The 17,556-nt window shown below is 37.8% G+C and overlaps 1 protein-coding gene across 4 annotated transcripts in view; it reads left to right on the top strand.

The window, feature by feature from the left end:
• The window catches only part of prx (periaxin), a 42,556-nt gene that overhangs the window by 11,359 nt on the left and 13,641 nt on the right, over positions 1-17,556 (top strand). For all 4 annotated transcript variants that reach the window (XM_015390749.1, XM_015390748.1, XM_015390752.1 and 1 more), the window contains exons 2-6: positions 10,195-10,250; positions 12,456-12,563; positions 14,825-14,950; positions 15,627-15,786; positions 16,725-16,918. In XM_015390749.1, the coding sequence (XP_015246235.1) occupies positions 10,195-10,250; positions 12,456-12,563; positions 14,825-14,950; positions 15,627-15,786; positions 16,725-16,918 (644 nt within the window). The remainder of the gene's footprint in view (positions 1-10,194; positions 10,251-12,455; positions 12,564-14,824; positions 14,951-15,626; positions 15,787-16,724; positions 16,919-17,556) is intronic.

The raw sequence follows: 17,556 nt of genomic DNA, 5'->3' as shown, positions 1-17,556 counted from the left end.
GCTCACAGCGGCCACACTTCCGAAACGTCCGACTCAGACAGCCCCAGTGAGACAGAGGGCTGTAGGGCCTTACTGAAGCCTGTTTTAGGGCTCTTTAATTCAACCTATCATCTTCTTACTTAACATTTATTCTCATTTAAGGCCCCTGCTTGGTGTCTATGGTGAGATATTTAATTTTTTATCAAAGGTCTACTAAATAAGATTGGAATCACTGACCAGGATCCCTGGAAAAATTATGTATAGCTGTGCTGAAAACAAAATTAGATTGTATAAGGTTATGATAAGAAAGATTTTTTTATATATATATTATGACCCCAATTTAGAAGGTTTTAGTCTGTAACTTTTAATGTGATCAATAAAAAAAAAAAAATAATAATAATAATAATAATCTTTACTGTTCTGATTGACGTAGAGGTGGAGTAAAGCATAGCAGCCAGATGCTCTGCTAATGAAATTAAATTGATTACTTGAATTTGTCATCAACAAATAAGCATGCAAATATAAAAGTAGGATTTTTGGCAGTTAGTTGCAGTGGAGCAGACGGGTTCCTTTAAACAAAAAGCCAAAAGGGACAGAGCAGGGAAATAAAACCTTTGAGATTTAAAATGTTGCTGTTCATTTAAAAGGGGTTATGGAAGTATTTCCTAACTCTTTTAATCATTGTTTTCTTTAAAGTTGCATCTAAATGAAAGACAAGACTCATTGAATGATGTCCCTTAGATAAGAGCCAAATGGAGAGGTATAATGGTGAATGTATAAAATATCTAACGACTGCAAAGCACGGGGATGGGGGAGTGATGATCCGGGCTCTTGTTATCCACAGGACCACGGCGCCTTACAGTCATTAAGTTGACCGCAAACTGAGCAGTATGTTTTGATATTCTAGAGCAGGAGGTTTGAGGTCCTTCATAGTAAATCTGTTTTTGCTTCCACTCACCTGAATCCAACGGCTGAATTATTTCCTCAGTAAGCAGCCGAGTTCTCCAGAGTCCTGCTAACGAGCTGCTTATTTGACTCGGATGTGAAGAAGACATTGGACCTCAAGGACTTGAAGTGAGGAACTCTGTTCTAGAGTCAAATGAGCGGTCATGTCTCCATAAGCTGATGCTCAGCGTAAACTGGGTCATGCAGGTTAAAAATTAATGTTGTGTTCTATAAAAATTGGCCAAAACAATGTGAAAGACTGATGTCATTGTACAGAAATCAAAATACTGAGAAGCTATTCATTAAGTGGAATCTACATGCTTTGGAAAGATGGATTTTACTATGATTATCATTCATTTTGTTATGTTTCACTAGATGTGGAATATGCTGTCTGTCTTTTTACATATGAGCTCATACTTGAATTCTGGTTAAATCAAGACCATCTTTTTGTTCTGATTCTTAAAGAACAAATTCAGAAAATTTTTTTATATCATTTTTTGCATCTCTGCAAAATAAAATGATCCTATAATATTCATTAAATGATGGTGAGATTATTTCACTATTTCTTAGCGATTTAGTTAGAAACCTGCAGTCATATAACTGGTGAAGATTCATCCAGGTCATAGTCATTCCAAAAAAGTAAAAAAAAAAAATCAGTTGAACTTTGTTGAGTTCGAAGCTTTATAGAGTAGACCACAAGCAAAATCTTCTTTGGCATAGAAAACATGCATTTTGAACTGAATGAACAGTCCGCCTGAAATTAATTTCGTTTGTCCATAAGGTCAGACCTATAACCCAGGCTGAAATGTTCCTCTAAGGCCAGTAGATGCATCTTGGTGTAATTGCATGGGGCGGGTCATAAACCAAACCAAAAATGTTTTGTGTGAACACAGCAGTAAATGCGTTCAAACTACTGATGCATTCAAATGTTCGGTTCATTTTTCATTAGAAAGGCTCTCGTCTTTAAATGTTGGTGTGATAAGGTCATCTTTAAAAGACTCTGGCTGCTTTTTCTGTTCTTTTCTTTGCCTAAAATCAAGTAAAGTGGAGGACAAAAGAAATGCCAAGGCTATAAAATTTTTCAACTGAAAACTAATATTAGAAATCATGTGTTTAGGAAGAGCGATGAAATTCAGCAAAGATGTGATGCATGCATCATCTCTTTATAGTTGTTCATCTTGTATTTGTTGAGTTTTTCGTTAATAACTTGCTTTAATAAATTGCTTTGTTAGGACCAAATACATTGACGTTCTCTGATAACAAAGGTCATACTGATCCAGTTTAAATCAAATGCAGCGCCAGGTCATCCGTGAAATTTCCAAGCCTTTTTTGTTGTCTGAATGATTCATAGGTCAGAAGGGAAGCAAAGGGAAAGTTTGAGGAACATCTTTGAAGCCTTGAGTTTAATGCAGTCTGTCAGTTTTATTCTGCAACCTGCTTCTGTTTTAATGAGTTGATCCAGATTATGCCAACAGAAACATGGAGAGTAGGATTTAAACGTCTGATGTTTACAGTCTGACTTCCATCCGGCATACAAACAGCTTCCCCTCCTCCAGACCTGTGATTGTCCTAAAATTAGATCCAGGAGGAAAAAGAAAAAAGTTGGTGTTATCTGCTTAGACTGCCAACGATTGTGAAAATGTTCAGCAGTATTTCCTGAGTTTGAACTCTTGTGCCTGAGGAGAGGGGGTAATATTTTTGTGTCTGCTGTCTGGTTTCTCCTGATAAAACCTCGCTCTGCAAATAAATCCCAAACACATCCTCAGCTGTCTGTCATGTGCTCTGTCCCTGCTGCAGCGAGTCCTGTTGGAGCGGCGTCATTATCAACTGTTTAAAGCACAGCGTGGGGCTTGTTTTTCTTTTGGCAGACAGCTGATTCTTAATGCCAACCACAACATCTATTGATGTGTCCATGTCTAATAGACTTGGAGAGAACTCAGAAAATGATGAGTCCCTGTGGTCAGGTTCAGGAGTTCTCTTCTTTGTTTTTGTTTTTAAATATGTTTTATGATAAATGGTTTAATCAGAGTGAATGAGGATGGCTTTGTAAAATGAAGTGAGACTTAGTTGCTCTGTGTACCAACTGTTTCCAGAACTGTGAATAATTGGAGCAGAGCTGCTTAAACCTAAAGAGCAGAGGCTACAGTTTAATAGCCTCATTAGCATTGAGATGCAACAATTTTGTTTGACTATGCAGCAACCTCTGTCATCCTGGCACCCAAACAATATCCAAGAAATAATGACTGAATGGTACAAATGATAATAATAAGATGTGGATTTATATATTTTTGAGCAACCAAGATAATGTATTGGTTTTTTTTTTATGTTGTTTTATTCTAAAGTGTTATCAATGTTCTGTTGCATTAATGATCTCGTACTGAAAGATATCATATTAAATTTGAGCCTTTTTGCTTGTTATAAAACAAATGAGTTTAAGTTGGTTTTCAAGCTGTTTATGGTTTAGATCAGGGGTCACCAACGTGATGCCCGCGGGCCCCAAGGGGCCCTCAAGGACCACATGGGGTACCCTCAGAATCTTATGAAAACAGAACAACTCATCAGTGCACTAAGTTTGAAATGTTATTTTTTGCTGCTGCTGTTATGTTTTCTCATTAATAGAGCATTTCATCATTTTAATAATTTAAAACATATAAGTATTTACAGGGATTTTAAAATGACAATATCTAGAAGCAAATTAGAAATATAAAGAAACAATAGAGATATGTTTATTATCTATGAAGTTTAGGTGAATGCTGACTCCTCCAGTTTATATGTCAATATTAGTAGCCCATCCTGTGACTCAGTACCCATGAAGTAGCACTTATTCTTAAAAAGGTCGGTGACCCCTGGTTTAGATGGATTCAAGGCAGGTTCACAAGGCAAATCAAGTATTTTGCATCACATCAAAGTAAAGAAAAAAGACATAAATGGAACATGAAAATATTTTTATAAAAGAAGAAATGTTTTGGATTTTCACATTGATTAAAAGTTGCTGTAATGAAATATCCTTGGCAACACCAGAACATTTGCCATCAAAGTCTCAAATTTCACAATAGAAGCACAGGTGAAACTTAACATCACAGAAGGCTGCCAAATTTTTCTGTATGCACAACTTTTGTATTGGCTTAGGGAGACCTTATTTTTGGGAAAGTCCAAGAAGTGCTGGAAAAGTAGATCACCTTGGTTCCTCCAGAGCTGCATCTGGATGACTGTAGGATTCGCCAGTACCTCCAGCTTGTAAGTCTACCCACACACATCGTGAGCTGGAGGTAGGGAGGATGATGAACAGTCCTTCTAGGGCTTTTTTTTTTTTTTATGCCACCTGAAAAACTACAGAGCTTTCATTATTTCATCGTTTAACATTATTTCCTCCACATTCTATTTTGACTGAAAAAAAAGCTTTGTCTCAGCTGCACTCTGATCCCCGTTCCTCTCTCTCTATGCTGTGCTGCTGTTTGTCAACACCTCAGTTCTATGTAGTAGCACGAGGTGACAGTGGAGCAGTGAACGCCGTCACCACATGGGGTTCAGCGTTAGCTGCTTCCCTGCCCTTCTCCGTACAGTTAGGGATACTAGTAAAAATCTGTCGCGCTCGGTCTAAATCCACCTCAGCATTCATGTGTTCAGGATGTGCAGGTGGCACAGTTGTTAATGCACACCACCCATGTAAGGAGGCCTTAGTCCTCGAGATGGCTGACCCGGGTTTAAATCCGACCTGTGGATTTACTGTCAGAAAAACAAGCCACTAGTGCCGTTAAAAAAAAAAAGTTTGTATTTGTTCGATGGCATGTGTAGTGGGCGACAAAAGTAGTCAACCATTCACCCTAGTTAAATAAATGGAGATTGATGGATTTCACTCAGTCTGCACTATTTTCTTATCTTTGCAAAGAGAGAACAGTTCATCATACAGCCCTTACAGCACAGTAAACAGACCTGTTCTGACTAGACAGAATTTTTCTCCCTTACTTATGTTGATGGAATAAACTGAAGGTTGTCAGAGTCAAGACAAATTACACACACACACTTTAACAAACCTTGAAAAAACAATTTAGCTTGTCCTGGGAATAAGTATGTTTGTATGCAAAACATTTCTCACTCAGACATTTTGTGGCCTTGCAGGTGAAACAAACTGAGTAAAAACATTTATCACTGGATAAATAGCATAACTAAATATATGAGACAAGAGAAATCAAAATTTTCTGCATACCTCCAAAAAAGAGCAGATTACTTGTAGCTGATTTCCAAAATCTAAAAGCAAACAGGAAGTAAAGAGAATTTGGAACAGAAAGCAAAACTAAAGCAGAAATCTATTATTAATATATCCAGAAGCTGTAGAAAACTAAAAAGAACAACTGATCGAAGTCTAATACATGACAAGTAGTCACCCTCTAAATAGTAACATTTCTCTTTTTATTAAGGCATATAAAGCAAAGCATGGTATTACAAAAATAATGGGGGATAAAAAGCAGAGAAAAGCTTTAGTTGCTGTTAAAAATATATATATATATATATATATAGCCATTGCTAATAAAGCCACCAGTAATAACTCTGCTGCAGACAAGTTAATCCCAATGCTGTTAGACAGTCTGCTGCACCTACACATGCCATCTTTCTTATCTTCAGATTAAAAAAGTCACAGAAGCAGGGGGGCTCCAACAGCCACTGGCTGCCTGAGGCATGAATCTTATTAGGTTTTAAACATTATTGCTCCATAATGATTAATTCATTTCAAAGGGAACTTGTCTGCAGAAATATGTGGCTTTCCTCAGACTTGGAAAGCTTTATTTAAAGGAGTCATAGAATGATTATATAGGGTATTCGGTGCTGGTCCTTAAGGTCTCTGAATAGGGTGTTTAACATTGTTTGGGCTGAAAATGGCATATTTGCTGTTCTGTGAGGCCTAATGCAAGCCTGGTTAAATGCCCTAGAATAATACAATAGGTTTTCTTCATTTATAGTATGCTCGTGAATATTTAGATGAGCTGTGCGCTGATTGGTTGGTTTATAACGAGCAAAGCTGTTGAGCAAAGCAAGCACTCATAGCAACAAGCACTAACTCACTGAAACATCAAATTGTTGATATGGTAGGGTGACCCGACGGCCTCTTTTTCCTGGACATGTCCTACTTTTCATACCTAAGAAAAATAATTAATTTAAAAAAGTCCGGGGGGAATTTCAAATTCGTAAGGATTTTGGTTGACTACAGTGCAGCAGTTCCTTTGGATTCGCCCGTTTTATGATAGAAGTTTAGAATTGTGAGATTTGCAGAGAAAGGAGGTGTCGATGGGGTTTAAACTTCTCTGTATGTCCGTTTCACCCACTGAACTGTCGTTATTCATCTATGACAATGTAAACTCGGTTTAGCATTCTATGACCCCTTTAAAGGGACCTCATGGATTTCTTTGTTGCTTAAGAAAATCCTAAAAAGGTCAAAAATGTCAAAAGAAATGTTTCAGCTAATCTTGATCTGCAACTGATCCGCTCTTATTAGCACAGCTTTTTTATCACAGGTTGGCTGATTGTTTTAACAGATACTGAGAAAATGAAAATACAGTCTTTTTTTTTTTTTTTTTACATGGCAAGAAAAAAAAACTCAAATCTTTCTTTTTAAACAAAACACCCAAAACAGTAAATTCTGTGAATTAGGAAGGAAAATGCATCCAGCAGTTTACCATCTGGCAATAATTAGGTCAGCTCACTCGGTTGAAGGTGAATTAATTTATTTTTATGGATCAAAACATGAACGGAGAAATAGAAATCCATTCATATCTAATCCAGTCTTAGCCAGTTTTTCATAACGTTTTCCCATTTGAAAAAGCATGTTTCTGTTTTGTTTCAAAAAGTTTAAAAAAATAAAATAAATTTGAAGCAAACAAAGTCTGCTGATAAAACATTATCTGAGCTTTGTGGGACGCATATGGGCTACATGTGGAACCAATGGCAGATGTAACATAGATTATGTCAAGGTGTGACAAATCTGTTTGAGACGGATTGTACGAGTGACTTCTGCCACAGAAATGGGGATGAGAAATTAGTTTGGTCTTTCTAAATCTCATGTTTTGGGGCATATTCACATTTTATTTAATGCATTCATGCAAAACACTGGAAACGGCCTGTTTGTCTGGTCTGTGGGGATGATGCAAGCTGCGCTTTAAAAACCAGTACATTACAGCTGTAGGTCTATTTGATTTGTAATTATTTTGTACAAACTGAAGCTTGTTGCTACATAATGTGCCTTCATCAGTGTTAAGGTGAAAACAAGAACAGTCATACCATATTGGGCATTTAATAACGATGATGGAAAATGATAAATGATGGAAATGCTACATGCTTGGTCGTAACAGGATGAAGCAAATATCAAGTTCTGGAGGGGAAAAAAACTGAAAAAGTAACAGGAGACTTCAAAATGTTAAAATATTTCCTTAAATTATTTCAAATTCCTTTATTTCCAATAATAACTTTAAACTTGGAGCTGTTGGTTATACATAAGCAGGCCTACAATTATCCTTTTTGAAAATGTCTAGCATGCTCCACTGCACCTGCAGGCAGTATGCAGGAGGGCAAAGGTCGGCGCTCTTTTAGGCCTTCGCCGGCGTGTGTAGACCTGCAGATGTGAGTCGGATCTATTATAAGATTGAGATGCAAGGCATTTCAGATCATCGCCTCCTCCTCTGGCGTTCTTTAACACCCGGGGAGTGCCACCTCCTCCACCTGCTGCTGTCTGTCTGTCTGTCCCACACAGACTTACAAATCTGAGTTCAGGTTCAAACCAAGGAATCATTTAAAACATTTTAAGTTTACATCTTTATTGCTGCCCTTTCTGTTTTTTCTGTTTTTGTTTTTATATTTAAATACGCTGTTGTGCCTGTATTGCATCAGTGGCTCAGTAGATGCAAGTTGATTGGTCCTTTAACCTGTTGGACTTGGGGTTTCTCCAGCCCACCCAAACAGGAACCCACGCTGACATACCATGCCTGGATATACACACACATTTACACACACAGATCAGTTTCCCTCCTCGCATAAACATAGCAGAGCTAAGATGGTTAAAGAAGAGATCACATGAAGAAGTCAGGACCCTGAAGAATGAGATGGGTGTGGTGTGTGATGCGAACAGATTCTCAAACAGCGTTTTTTTCAAATCATCTGCTGATATAGTGCCAAAATCAGAATGAGCCATTAGTAAAGGCAAATTCTTATACCTGGAAAAACATGGGTTCCACAAAACCCTGCAGTTTATCGTTTTCTACCCTTAGAAATGAAACATGCAGCTCCTGCTCTGAACTCCAGCCACTAATTATTTCAACAGAAAGTGGTTCAACAGAAAAGTGTGGAGGCAAAAATGGTGAGAGATAGCAGCACTTTTAGCAGAAGGCTGGGCCAGGGCTCTGAGGAGCAGAGGTCCGGGGCCCTTGGTTTTTGGGGGGACCCCAAATTTTGTGATTTTTTTTTTTTTGTATAAATTTTCAACAAATGTGTGTCTTGCATGCCTTATATTTTATCTAAACCTAAGCCTATAAACAATTAGGTCTTTTAGTATTTAGGTACGTTCCGTCCATCTATTTTCTATCACACTTATCCCTACTGGGGTCACAAGGAGTCTCCAGCTGTCTACGGGCGAGAGGTAGGGTACACCCTGGACAGGTCGCCAGTTTATCACAGGGAAACACAAACAGGACAAACAACCATTCATGCACACACTCATACCTAAGGAGAATTTAGAGAAGCCAATTAACCTAACAGTCATGTTTTTGAACTGTGGGAGGAAGCCAGAGTACCCGGAGAGAACCCACGTATGCTCAGGGAGAACATGCAGAAAGACCCCGGGCGGGAATCAAATCCGAAACCTTCTTGCTGCAAGGCAGCAGTGCTACCCACTGCCACACTGAGCAGCCTATTTTAGTATATAATGAATTTGTACCTGGAAATTGTCAAGTCAGAATATTTAATTAGGGGGGAAAAACATGCACCTGTGAACCTTGCATGAGTTTTTACCCACTGCCATTCCAAAAAAGTTTTTAAAAAAACTAACCTTATTTTTTAGGAATGATTATAACTGAGAATCTTCACCAGCATTTTCACCCACTGATTTGCAGGCATACCTGCTAATGCATGGTGAATAAGAAAGTTAAAGTTTTTGTTGATAAGGAACCAAAATTGTCCAGCCTTGGGGCCCATCGCTTTTTAACCGTACCCTATGGCTGTAGGAACCTGTTGGTAACTAATTATCTGAAGCAAATATTGGCTAAACTCCTCAGTTTAGCTTCATTCTCATTTATTTTAGGATAAGAAAACAACCTTTACTCTTTCAAACACATTTTAAAAGTATTTCAAAGAGTAAAGCTTGTAAAGTTTTTACCTCTTTTTTTGTTGTTTTTTTGTTCTCAGAGCTAACATGAAGAGCTTTTTCAGAGAGCTCACCTCAATAAATGTAAAATAGACTCCTGTGTGTCTTAAAGTCCTGAATATGATTTAATGTCACTCTTTTAAGTGAAGCTAAATTTACTCCTCTAGAACATAATATTGTTTTTATTAGCAGTCGCTTTGTTTGTTTTACCTTATTTGTCCACATGTCCAGAGAGAAAATCAGCAGTGTTATTGTGGGCAGGCCGCCTTCCTTCATTGGTCGTTGGCAACTGTTATTGTCTGCCAGTTTTATGTGAAGTGTGATCACTTGTTGGTAGCATTTATTGGAGGTGAACTGAGAAGTTATGCCAACAGTTTATCTTCATTTGGCCGACTCAGAGGAATGACCAAGGCTATGGAAAGAATGCGAAGACCGCCAGAAGCTTCAAGCTGCTGGCCTTGCTTCTATATCAGATCCTTTAACTTCGCAAGCTAAGCCTGACAAGAGTACCACGCTTTTTAGAGTGCAGCTGGGGACCAATTACTGTTCTACGGCACAGGTCACTTTATATTGCATCACTACTGTGGCCGCATATACTGTACTTATTTACTCCAAAAACCTGACTGTTAGGTTGATTGGCTTCTATAAATTCTCCTTAGGTGTGTGTGTGTGTGTGAATGGTTGTTTGTTCGTTTGTCTCTCTGTTGCCCTGCGATGGAATGGAAACCTGTCCAGGGCATATCCCAACTCTCACCTATAGACGGCTGGAGATGGGCACCAGCACCCCTTGTGACCCCGCTTGGGATAAACGTGACGGAAAATGAATGAGTGGATGGATGGATGGATGGATGGATGGATGGATGGATGGATGGATGGATGGATGGACGGATATTTACTACTTGTCTGTTTCTTCCCCTTTTCAGACTCTGACGCTGACCAAGAGGACAGCCATGTTCGCAGCCAGACCAGAGCTCAAGCTGTGAGTAGACCCGATAGGGATTCTTCCAGAAACTCTGCAAACATGTCCTTACAGCTGTCAGTCTTTGCACAGCAGAGTTGTTTGAGGTGTTTTGCATCTAGGGGCAAATTGATATGATAAGATCTGTTTTTAAGAAGTTGTGGGGTAAATCTGGATTGGTGGAGAGCAATTACCTTTTATTTATTAATTTCCATTAATTTCTGTGTGATTCACTTTTTTTTTAAACGTATACTGAAAAATAAAACCATTTGTAACACAAGAGAACTAGTTTTTCGACGCTCTAGCATAACATTGATTGACACTCCTGGTTAAGCCAAAACAAAAAGTCTAATGCTGTGCCCCAATGTGTGCCCTAACCCTTCAGTCACTATATAGAGCAAGGATTGTCTAGTGGACCTTATAGTGCGATGAGTTAACTGACTGTTCAGACAGATGACTACTACTTTTTCATTCCCCAGACATTAGGACACCCCAGTAAAATGGAAAAACCCCTTAATGGTGCTCCTAAAATTCTTCGTTTTATTGTAGAAACAAAGTCTCCCTAAAAAAATTCTAAAAAAAATCTGATCTTAAAACCTAAAGGGGGCATTAATTCTAAAGAATACGACAAAAATAGAAGTAGACTCATTTAGGTTTTTGTATATTTGAATCATTATGATCGGCTGAATGATCCAGTGATGACCAGCTTTTAGTTTTCTGATAGAGACAACAAGATTCCTGTATAGAATATCCTGATATCTCAGAGTTCACAGCTGAAAACAGGCCCCCATCATCACACATCTTCCCCCATGCTTAACAGCTTAAAATTAGGTTCCATTTGAACATATAGATCCTTTGTTTTTCAACAGACCCCTCTTGTCTTAGCAATGTTGATGAGTGGCTTTGTCTACATTATATTATGTTGAACAGTAGGAGAGAAATGACTAGTTATAACTTCCAAGACAGATTAACAGATTTGTTGTAAGAAATATGGAACTTTGGTTTTCTTTCAAAATTATTTCCTAAAACATTCCACCCCATTACTACATTTTGTCACAACAAAAGTTATTTTTCTCATTGGAAATTGAGCTACTGCAAAACTTTTTTTTAAGCTTTGTTTTTTCCATCAGCTTCCACCTACAGTGGAGTGCACTGTTAATCTATTTGGGTTTATTTGTTCCTTTTGCATAGAAGTGGTCTGAACTTTGTGTCACATGCAGGAATAGTTTTAACAGCATCACTATTTTAGGCACTGAGCTCTCTGTGAGAACCGGAAACACGTTACAGGAGTCACCGGTCACACCAGCAAGTGTTGGAACATGATGTTTTCACAAGATTTATCCTGCAAGAGTCCATGAAACAAACAGTGGAAGGAGATATTGGAAACAAGGTCATGATATACTTCCTCCAGAAAGAGGGCAGAGGTAAAGCTGCCACGACAACAAACCCAGTGGTGCCAAAACTGGACTTTAGTAATGTGTCTGAACCCTTTGACTCTACAATGTATTTATTTACTTTTTTTTCCATCCCTATAAAGTTAATAAATCTCACATATTGCTTTCAAAACATAGCTTTGATTTCAATCAGCCTCTCAGTGGGCAAGTTAAAACTGCAAAGAAATTCAGCTGTAAAACATGCTGGTAATCATTTTCCAAGACAAAAAATGAAAACATAAACTTAATGTTTGTATGTATGGGCATTGCACAGTGAGCTAGTTTATCTGTTATGAGAACACATCAGAGAACAAAAAAAGATTAACTGATGTCACTCTGAGCTATGGATGCCTAAGTAAATGATTGGGGGGGGGGGGTCCAGATTTTCCAATAATTAAATCTTCATAAACAAAATAAAATTGATTAAATTAAACTGACTAATTGGCCAGCCCTAATTAAAAGTTCAAATTTGTAGGTTTAACAGTTTGCAGGAATTTTCTTCAACAAGGCCGTTGTAGCCATAGATGTTTGAATTGCCGAACATTGATGCCTGTTGGACGTTGAAAAATATATTCAAGAATGAGGAGAAAAAAAGATCCTTTAAGTCAAAGATTGTAACCCGATGACCAGAAGAATATAAAGCTGTAAAGAAACTTTCTGTTGTTTGAGCTGAGAATGTCATGAGCTGTTTCCAAACTTTAGTGATTCCTGTCATTTATTTGCAAGGAGCATCTCCATTGAAGGTGTCAAGAGCTAAAGTCTGAAAAATCAAAATATTGTTTTCTGCATTCAGGTGAAAGACAAGAGGCGGTCCCCCCCCTCTACCAGATCCCCCTCGGCCCCACAGCGCAACCCTCCCCACAGCAGCACTGTGGACGAACAGGAGAGCCCTGAGAGAGTGGTAAGATGTAGAACAACGCAACACATGCATTTCTGGGCATGCTACAATACTAAGGGTTTTTACCTTGAGCTTGCAGAGGTGTTAAGTTAAAATATGCAATAAGAGTCTGAAATTACAGTATCATCATCTACATCTTGTTTACCTTAAGTATTTATGTTATGCCTCTTCTTGGGATTATAACTGTAAATGTTAAATGATGCCACCCTTGTCTTTTATTCTCTCTTACAGATAACTTGATCTTTTTTTTTTTTTTTTTGTACACAAATGCCATAAATATATTATTCATGGTTTCCTAAAAAGGAAATGCATCAAAACATGTAAACTAGCAATTTTTATGTTTTTTTTTTTTTTTCTGTTATTTTCTACGAATGTGTGTCTTGCATGCCGTATATGTTATCTAAACCTCAGCCCATAAACGATTAGGTGTTTCAGCGATAATTTTATTAATTTAAACTATATAACTGGAGAATTATTTTTCCAGTTATTTTTCTTTATTTCACTTAAAACAAGATATGATGGAGGAATCACTGCTATTTGAGCCCTTAAGCTAATGGATTAATTTATCTGCTTATGACAACACATAAGGACCCTCCTGAATTCCTGGAGTCCTATAAACTGATTTTGGCCTCGGATTGTTTTTTTTTAGTTTAAATATGTTTTAGTGTCTAAACTTCTTACTGAGGGATTTAAATAGTCTGTTGCAAGTTCTGTTAAATATTTTAGTTGTACAAAAAATGTATGCAAAGAATTTGGGGAGTTTTGAAAAAGAAGTATTTATTTTCTTAAACTTTTGAAATGAAAAAATAAATGAAAATATCGCATTTCATTTTTAGACCTACACAAGATGGAATTTGCATCTGCCAAGAGATTGTTTGACCCAGTTTTCCCAAAATACAGCATAAGATGCCCAGGGTTTTACGCATGCATTTAACATCTGTAAACTTTTCTGTAGGAGATGAATATCAAGGGTTATGAAGAACTGTTTAAGAATAGCCTAACATTTAATGCTTTCTCTCTCTCTTTTTAATGTATTCTTCTTCTGAGAATTTGCTCTTTTTTTGTTCTAGGGTGCTCTTGTGGTCTTGAGTCGATGCTGTGTTGGTGTTCTGTCAGATCAGCATACCCATATCAATTCGCATGCATGCAAGACATCAGATTTGGGTTTATCCCTTTAGTTTTGTACAAAATATAGACTTTAAACTACCTTGACGGGCGTGTGTCCCTTTAGTCATGTACAAGAAACAATTTAAGGTCAGATCGCTATACACTTAAAAAAAAAGAAAAAACACCAAAAAGTAAGTATGGTAATTAAATAGACTTTTTCTACATGACTAAAGGGATACACGCCCATTGAGTTAGTTTAAAGTTTATTTTTCGTACATAACAAAAAAAATGGGTATTGACTATGGGTATGCTGGTCTTACCGGGTATGCTCATCTGACAGAACACCGGCATGGATTTAGGGTTACTAGAAAATGCTCCAACGCAGACCGTAATTAAGCTAAACCCCTTCAATATTTATAGTAGTTGTCCCCCCCCCCGCCTGTTAACATTAACTGGATCAAACCAATCGGACTCCAGTTTTGGCTCAGCCGCTCATGTGAAATTACTTGAGAAACAATTCTATTCTGCACTTTGCACGTAATCTGTGGCAGATGGAGCAACAGAAGAAGGATGTAGGCTGATCTTAGGAGTCAGCTTGATGAGTCTGATTAACCTGGACTTGCTTTACTTCTTGCCTTCTCTTCCAGGGGGGCAGCTAAAGTCCCTTGAATATTTTTAATGTTTAGCAAAAGCTTACTGGACACTGTGGTTACAGAACATAAAGCTGCCTGGAGATTATTGTGAATCCCTTAATTTCAACATGGATCTCTGTACCCAGTTTTTTGTTGTTGTTTGTTTTTTGTTTGTTTTTTTTTAATCCACACTGACAGCTTATCTTTTCTTTGCCCCACGCCAAGGATGGACCAGAAAAAGGCAATTAAACAAAGCATGCCCCTTGTCTGCTCAAAATGGGGAAAAAAGAACAACAGTTACTAAATTAATTCTATTAAATCATTTATTTAAATGAATAACTTATAAACAACACTTTCTTTCAGCATAAGGGTACCAGTAAAGTTTGGCTCTCTTATGTATTTTCTTACATTTATCTTTTACCATCAGGTCATCTACCCATAGTAACTTTACAGTCATTGTTCTCATGTTATTGTTTATCTAAGATAGATAATAAATGCTACTACTCAGTTTTGTGTCGCCTACAGGTGCAGAAGGAGAAACTACATGCAGAGCTGAAGCAGGTATTGAGTCAGAAGAGAAGTCATTTAAGAGAGTCGACTTGCAAATTGGCCCAACCAGAGATGGATGCAGAGCCAGGAGAAGAACAGACCGTAAGCAGGGCTTTAACTGTTTGACATTTCTGTGATGTCATGGTCTTGGTTCTGTTGTTCTTTACTTTGCTCCTTGTTTTCTAGTTTTATTGGTTTAATTCCAGTTTTGTTGTAATTTCTAGATTTATGTTAGTTCTCATGTTTTTCTGTTGTCCTCTGTTGCCCTCCTGTGTGTGTGTGTTCCTTTCCCCTTGGCTCCCTCGTTGTCTCCTCTCACACCTGCTCCTTGTCTGCTCGTTAGCCCTCCCTTTGTCTCTCTCTGCTATATATGCTCTCCCTCTGCTCTCACTCTTTGTTGGTTCCTTGTCTTTGCTGCCCTCCCATGCTGTTGTCCACGTTCCTCGTCTCTCCCTGGCTCCTCGTGTTCGGTTTTCCAGATGTCTCCTTAGTTCTGGTTTGCTTTTTATTATTAGTTGGATTTTTGGATTCCTGCCTTTGTTTACTGTTTTGCCCCATTAAAACTCCCAGAAATCTCTTCATCCTCTCTGCCTCTGCGTTTGGGTCCTCAAATCTCAACTAACCCTGACATGCATTTGGGGTTTCCCCTTATAAAATGCCCTTTTTTTTGTTAACTTTCAACAGACCTAAATCTTTTTATGGCCAACAACAGATTATATAAGATGCATTTGTAACTGTGGATACTGCATATTTGTGTTGTTTTTTTTTTTTTCTTAAGTGTATTGAAGAAGTCTCCAAGTCTGTGGAAATTGTGGTGGAGACTGAGGCGGAGGCTGGGGCAAGTGGCTACAGTGTGACAGGTGGAGGAGAGGATGGGATCTTTGTTAAAGATGTCCTCAAAGACTCTCCAGCTGCCAAGCACTTGAGTTTGCAGCAAGGTACCCAAAGTCTTTTTGCTACTTTTAGAAGCTTAATTCTGGACAAAGAGTGCAAAATCAAATGTAACTGTAGAAATCATACATTGAACAGGTAATGCTCATCAATAGACCTGGATCTTTTGTTGTAGTCTTCATATTGTGATGTGTTGTCATGGAAATGCTAAGAAAATCTATCAGAAGGGAAAACAAGGTAGACGCAGAAACCAAGTATTGTTAATTATTCTTTTATTCATTAAAGAAGAATCACCAGAAGAGCTGTACATTTTTTAAGGAATAAATCCACAAAACATGCTTAGATTTAAAATGTTTTGTATGTTTTTCTCCAAATATTTGTTTGTTTTTCCTTTGCCATTTTTTGGCGTTACGACAGGATCTGAACAACAACTGGTTGATCACCACGGTAAACTTGATGTCTAGCAACCAAAACTATCAGGATATTTACTTAAACTATGACTGTCAGTCGCATCTGCAGGGTTAGGAGGGTCAGGATTTTTTGCCAAGCATTAAAGATTTGCTTTGATTATATAACAATTTTCCCATATGTTTTTTGGGGTGTGTGGTTTCATTAACTTCCATCTACATTAACAATTGGTTATAAAAATCTAATTTATATTTGTTTTTTCTAAAGATGAAAAAATAAAAATGAAAAATGAATTTGGATCATCTATATGTTTGGATGAGCTGTTGGACTCAGGAGTCATCTAAAAGCTTCGATTAGCTTCTCAAATAAAATTCTAAGCTAAAAAAAAAATGAGTGCTGAGTGAGCAGTGAAGATGGTCATCTTCAGGAATTAACTCTTTCTTTATGCATTTGTTACTTCTACCTACTTGTTACTCTCTATAGCATGAATATCTTCAAACATGCAAAACTTTGAACATATACAAATTAAGGTTTTTACAGATGTGCACATTAATTTGTAATTTTTTTCTCTGTGAAGGTGATCAGCTACTGAGTGCAAAAGTCTACTTTGACAACGTAAGGTATGAGGACGCTCTTAAGATCCTTCAATGTGCAGAGCCCTATAAGGTCAGCTTTCAGGTGAAGAGGACTATTCCTACAACTGAAGATGGTGTCCGGCCCAGAGTCCCCAGTGGGGAGGTTAAATTGCCCAAAGCCAAAGTGGCTAAAATGGTAATGAGTTATATTATTTGCTTATAAAATACTACAAATATTTGGTCATCATTCTTTAAGTTGTAGAACGCACTCAATGAAATCTTCACTGTTTAGTGATATAATAATGAGGTTTCATTGTTTAAGCAAAATTAAACATCTTGGCATAATCATATAACATAACCCAAAAGTCACATTTTATAAAAGGAAAAGAAATGACTTTAATATTCACTTGGATTACAAAGAAAAGGATTTTGGTGTTTTATATAGAACAATGCCTTGAAGCAGTTACCTTGATAGCCCCAAAAGAAAAGAATTCTTGACTCACCAAACTTAAGTACTCTAACATATGCAGGGTGAGATGACGACTAATAACAATTGCAAACGAGAAAAGAACAAGAACTTCAATAGCTGATTGGTCCAAAGAGGACGTGCCAATAAGCCATCGGAGTGTTCGCATAGTGGTTAGAGCGGGGCGACAGTGGCGTTGGATGTAGGAAATTGAAGGAATCCTGAAATCGAAGGATTGACGGTTCAAGCCCCGGCTCCGACTTTCATTGTTGTGTCCTTGGGCAAGACACTTCACCTGCATTGTCTACTGATGGTGGTCAGAGGGCCCGGTGGCGCCAGTGTACGGCAGCCCCGCTTCTGTCAGTGAG

Source organism: Cyprinodon variegatus, unplaced genomic scaffold (assembly GCF_000732505.1).
Source record: "Cyprinodon variegatus isolate N-32 unplaced genomic scaffold, C_variegatus-1.0 Scaffold510, whole genome shotgun sequence".
Classification (NCBI taxonomy): domain Eukaryota; kingdom Metazoa; phylum Chordata; class Actinopteri; order Cyprinodontiformes; family Cyprinodontidae; genus Cyprinodon; species Cyprinodon variegatus.
This window is presented reverse-complemented; position numbering and strand designations above follow the sequence as displayed.